General features: G+C 38.2%; 1 protein-coding gene across 1 annotated transcript in view; it reads right to left on the reverse strand.

The window, feature by feature from the left end:
• The window catches only part of TBX20 (T-box 20), a 33,018-nt gene that overhangs the window by 482 nt on the left and 26,536 nt on the right, over positions 1–6,000 (reverse strand). Inside the window, exon 7 of the mRNA XM_010188410.1 lies at positions 3,617–3,726. Coding sequence (XP_010186712.1) covers positions 3,617–3,726 — 110 coding nt within the window. The remainder of the gene's footprint in view (positions 1–3,616; positions 3,727–6,000) is intronic.

Here is a 6,000-nt window from a genome sequence, read left to right on the forward strand (position 1 = left end):
ACTAAAGAATGAAGAATCTACTCTGACATGGAACCTCACTGCATTACATCCCTTTTTTGAAGACATGCTTGTAGCTCTTTACATCAGATCCTCCGTAGAACTGGTTTTTTTTTCCTAAAATTTCAGTCTGGCAATAATGCAGAAAAATGTAATTTGCACTACAAGTTTTCCTTTTTTTTTTTAATTTTTTTTTAACCTCAGTAAAACGTGTCAACACTGTGTGTTTCACTCAACATAACTTTTTCCAAAATATAGAACAAAAAATTCTGAAGTGTGAAAACATTTGTTATTTTTCCAACTGTGTCAGTACTGTAAGAAACAACACTAATGCTAAATCGTAGTAAGGGGTGTGGGGTTTTAAGTGAAATGCACAAAAAATATTAAAAACTTGTTCCCAGGGTAAGTATCTACTTTTGATCAAACAGAAGTGGTTTCTTTAGTATTCTTTTAATCTGAAAAGTCCCAAAAATACTTTTTACAAATCATCCACCTCTTTAAAATACTTTCTCTCTTAAGACTGCAAAATCAGAAAAAAGGAAAAAAATTGTATTTTTAAATTAGAACTAATTAGTTATTTTATTTTGACAGTGAATTTTTTGGGAAATCAATGAATAATTTGTTTTTATAATTATATATGACCATTTTTTAATAATCTAGTAATGATGTTGCCCTTCACTTCTGCAGTTCCTCTATGCATCTGATCGTCTGATTTCTAGAAATGGGGAATACAATAAAATTGTATAAATACACTCTTATTTTTTATTCCTATTCAAATAATGATTCAACTCATGTCCCTTCTGTATTCTCTTTCTTGTACAATTTAGTCCATTGAGGAAATGTTTCTTAACTCTAAGAAATAAATTTACTGGCACGAATATTTGGCAAAATGTAATTTCAAGCCTCTATTGCAAAACATTCTGAAAGAACAAATTTTACAAGAGGTATTAGTTTCATAAATCTGATTATAGAAGATAGGTTCATCCAAATTGTGAAAAGAAAACATATGATCACATCTATCTGTCCAAGTAAGCTTATTGGAACATGTATACTGACCAGTCATAGCCACATACTTAGAGACAAACATGAGCAAACAATAGAAAGAAAAATGCAAATTGTTATTTTTAAAAAATCATTATTCTCTTTAGGAATATATTCTCAAATTGGAAAGACTGTTACTCTTGATTAATTCCTCCTCTGCTTAATGAGACAAGTAAAATGTCCCAGTGACAGGAAAAAGAAATTGTGTCAATGGACTTGAACCAAATCCTGACCCCTCCACTAAACCAAACCCTAACAGCTGGGAAATTAGAACCCAGAGCCAAACTATAAGGATAACACCAGATACACAGACCAGAGCAAAACCCTTTACAAATCTGGGGATATCTGAGCATCATTGCATTACAGGGAAAGTAGGATGCAAATCTGGATTTGATGAGAAGGTTTACATTTGGCTCTGGTCCGTGTGGCTACTATGAATCCTCTGTGTGTGGATGGTGGAGCACAGGCACCCAGACGTAACAAATTAAAGAGTTTTAATTGGATTTATATATTTCATATCCATTAATTCCTTAGGAAACAGACTTCTTGTGATAAATATACTACTGAAGGCTAGCCACTTCCATCTTTAGATGGCTGAAATTGGCTGAGATGAGAATGCTCTGGATGTAATTAGAAATAAATAGCAGTGATAGACTTTATTTATTCTACACAGAACAAAGTATGCAATTCGTTCTCATGAGAAACTTCCGTAAGGGTCTTTTCCTTCTCCAACTGCAATGGTCTCTAATTGAAAGAGTACTCCAAAAAACCCTCACATATCACATTTACCAGCACCCAGGAAACGTGTTCTAGTACTTCTGAGTCAGTCAAGGCCATAGAGAGCTTATAACACACACTACCCAGCAGCGTGTATGTATTTGACTGTCAACTTTCATCTGTTGACACCCCTTAATTTTGCATGCAAGGTAGTTTTCAAATGCATCAAAAGAAATAAAAATTTCTGTGGAGTTTCAATAAGATCATTACTTCTCTCCTCATATCTTGGATTTCCTTATTTAAGAACACCAGCCCTAAACAAGAGAGTGAGGGCAGTACAAGTAATCATCTGCAAGAGCAGTGAGTTTTACCCTCTGTGCATGCCTCTGGTTGCCTAAAACCATCATGCCCTATGCCAGCATATGGCTCCCAGGTTAGAAAAACGTTGGCTGTCACACCTCATCTCTCTCACTTACTCCTTTGCCATACTGCAAGCAAATGCAAAACTGTATCCTGTATATATCATACATTAAATTAATTTTAGTAAACTATTCTTTCCTCCTATGACACCTTCCTAGAAATACTGTTCAGAAAAGAAAATCTCTAAGGGACAATTCTCATACTGAGCTTCCCCTTGCTGACTTTACCGTTCCCAAAGGAGGACATTGCATCAGGGAGAAATGTCATTCTTGGAGAGAAGGTGCCTTGCTCTGAGCTCTTCTGGCAAGGGAAAATTTAATGCTGTCTTCAACAATAACTGGCCAAGGATTTAAGCTGACATGAAGTGAGGTAATCCCCCCAGAAGTATGTGAAAGGATGGCATCGCACCAGCTGAGGAGTCGCTCCAGAAACTCCGCAGAAACTCCGCAGTTAAAGGAACTGCTCTTATAGACATATGTATGAACAAGCCCACCTAATAACATTTTGTTGAAGAGCAACTTGTGGTTAAAAATAAGTGTGTTTTCCCTGCACAATTCCAAAGAGCTTATGACCAGAAATAATGCTCTTATCTTAGCAATAGTGTATGAAGTTAGAGGACAAGACAAGGGCACTGCCAGTCAGAAAGCAGATAGAACTGCTTTACCTCAAGTGGCTGTTGCATATCAGGCCGGTCACGGAGTGAACATACAGAGTATAACGCAACACAAGTTTTTGCTAGTCAGCAATCCCACAGGATGGGTTTGAGATCTATTTCTAGTGGCAAATTATGGCAGATGCAATTTGTCCAACGAGTAACACCAGAAAGAACAATTATGCCTTGCTACTACTTTTGTGACTGCTGAAGTAGACAAACCATTTGACAAAGCATTTGAGGTAAATAGCCCAAGCAGGAAAGGCACCTTTTGGACACCTAAAAGGTAACAATTCAACAGCAATTTTCTAGGGAGCTATAAACTTTTCTTCCTGTTGAAGTAAAGAAAGTTAACCACAGGCTGGTTGAAGATGGTCAGAAGCAATCCCTCTGTTTGCAGGCGGCCAGAGGGGCAGCAGATGGTACATCAACACGGTACTTTACAAATGGTGCTGAGCCCCAGCTAGTAAGTCATGCCAAGGGATGGGGAGTGTTACCACACTAATGAAGTTGCCTGTTTTTCAGCCATCGTGAAGAGGAAACTGTTCTGCTGGCAAAGGCTGTATAGACATCTCTAGAGCTGCCTCCTGAACTAGCCACCCACACCAGTGCCATGGGCATATCAGATGTCCAGAAAAGCCAGGAGGTAACAAGTATTCTTCATTATAGCACTTCATGGCAGTGAGACACACCAGAGAAATGCTTCAGAGTAATACAGTACTGGCCGTGGTCCTCCTTTTCTCAAGCATAGCTAGGACACCAGTTTACCTCCTGAGCACATTTGCCTACCTCTGCTTTGTGTTGCCTGGCTGTCATCTCCTAGATCATCTTCTCCTCCATAGGTTCGAATGGGGGATCGGGCATAGGAATGCTTTTGGATAAGGCTCTCCACACTTTCTCTGTGAAATGAAACAAAATACTGTATCAATAACATCCTAAACAGCATTCTAATTCATTAGGTTCAATACAGTGTACATGCTTCCTTTTCTCTGCCCAGATCACAGCTTTCTCACACAGATGCTTCAAAATTATTTAATAAAGGACTACTTCATAGCATGTTGCTGGAAATGCCCTGCAGTGTTTTAACATTGCTGATCACCTCTTACCTGCATGGTACTGCTTCTTCAGCAGATGAATTAGAGTGAACTTCCCACTGTGTTTCCAGTATGTGGTGTCAGATAGGGAATATAAGACCAGAACTCTCCACAAATTTGAAAATGCTGGGGTTATTTGTGCTGAGTGGGCACTCTGGGTTCAAAAAGTCACCATGGTCCTTTCAAACAAGTTTTCCCATCAGACATGACCACCTCATCTGGTGCTCTCCCACTTTTCTGAAATCAGGAGCAAGAGATAGATGTGGCCAGAGACAGCTCAGCTGTAACCATGCTCTCTCAGCATCAGAGTCGAGGCCAGTTTGCAGCAGGAAGTCCACAGATACTAACGATCTCATGCCACATCTATTCTGGGAGGTTAGACATGTCTGCCAGGCCCCCGCCTCACTGGTGGCACCAAGCATTGGAGTCACTCAAACAGTTTTTAAATAGGAGGACATATCTGCATGATAAGCCATAGCAGTTTGCAAGGAAGATCCAACCTTACACATTCCCAGCGTGTTACCATGTAAGTAGGTGGCATTATACCAAAGATGAATATGACCTGGGCACATTTCCGAAGTGGCTTTGACCTTCTGTTCCCATTTAAGAAATCTAGGTAGCAGTACCTGTTTAAATCTGAGGTTCCATGAAGGTTTTGTCTGAATTTACCACGTTCATACTTGCTAATGCCCTTTGCTCAGAGAGCATGGCTACTGCATAAATTCCAGGGAAAAATATTTCCCAAGTAACATGATAAATCACAATAGCACATGTTTTCCTTTCCTACAGAAAACCCATTATGGTCATTTTGTCCTTGGTCTCTCACTGGTATCATTACTTATGCTAGTCTCTTCAGAAAAAAAAATAAATAAAAAGGGGATCTTATCAAAGTGATTCACTTGTGTCAGGACTGGAAGTGGACTGAAAGCAATGGCACTTCCTACATAGAGAATGATATAATTGAATTACTGCCTTTTAAGTGATTGAAAGCAGTAGGCATATTGGGGCTATCTTGAAGAAGATTTTACAAAGAAAAAGACAGATGGCATTGTTCACATTATGTGCTGAATGCCTCCTGAATTTTTTTTAAAGCAGAATGTGAAATGCAAAGAATTTCACTTAAACAAAAAACTATCTCAGATGAGCACAGAATAATGAATTAGACCAGCATTGTCTGAGTGATTTAGATACCAGTCAAACATATTCATAACGAAAGAATTACTAATCTTTAAAGGTCTGAAAAATAAATGTGATTCAGATGATTGTCTGTATTGTTTCTATTGACTTTATTTCTAGCAAAGGTCTACTCATAATGACAGACATTATAGCATGTAATAATATCCTGATGCAACAGAAACAATGCAGGCTCTAGTTTTAGTGCAGTGGGCCAAATTCATCTCTAAAACATTGGATCCAATGGTGGTTTGGGGATAAACTCACCCCAATAAATTTATATTTGGATTACCTACAGGGATTTAAAGCTAAATCAAATGCCCACAATTATTGCAGACTAAATTCTTTCCAGATGGGTTTGTATGCTAGACAGAGAACTCTATTATTCTATATGGTTGTCTTATTTTAAAGGAAAAAGAGATTTGACTTCTTAGTGAACCCTGAATCTGCAAAGTTTGAAACCAGGGAACTGTGCAGTAGGTTTATTTATTTATTTTTTATGTTGTAATGTTGCAGGTACTACGCTAAATGTTTTAAAATATTAATCTGATTCATTGACACAAGCAGCAAAGGTTTTTATTGTGGAGGGAATTGTCTAACAAGGAAACTTGGATCAGGGAAAGCTACTAATTTCACAAAAGAAGTTCCTTTTGTGCAGCTGGGATTTAATATTCAAAACTTGCTTAACCATATTGGTGGTATTACACTATAATCACAACACACCTACTGATTTCTCATTTTAGAGGTTGAGACTGCGATTTACATCATGAGTGTACAGCATTTTGATTGACACTAGAAGTTAGGCACCTGGCCCCCACAGCCTTCAGGTGGACACTCTTCTTTCCACATACAACACATGCTGCACATGCTCAAAACATATCAATGAAATGCAAAAGGCTCAGCAGG

Source organism: Mesitornis unicolor, unplaced genomic scaffold (assembly GCF_000695765.1).
Source record: "Mesitornis unicolor isolate BGI_N332 unplaced genomic scaffold, ASM69576v1 scaffold28887, whole genome shotgun sequence".
In the NCBI taxonomy this organism is placed as follows: domain Eukaryota; kingdom Metazoa; phylum Chordata; class Aves; order Mesitornithiformes; family Mesitornithidae; genus Mesitornis; species Mesitornis unicolor.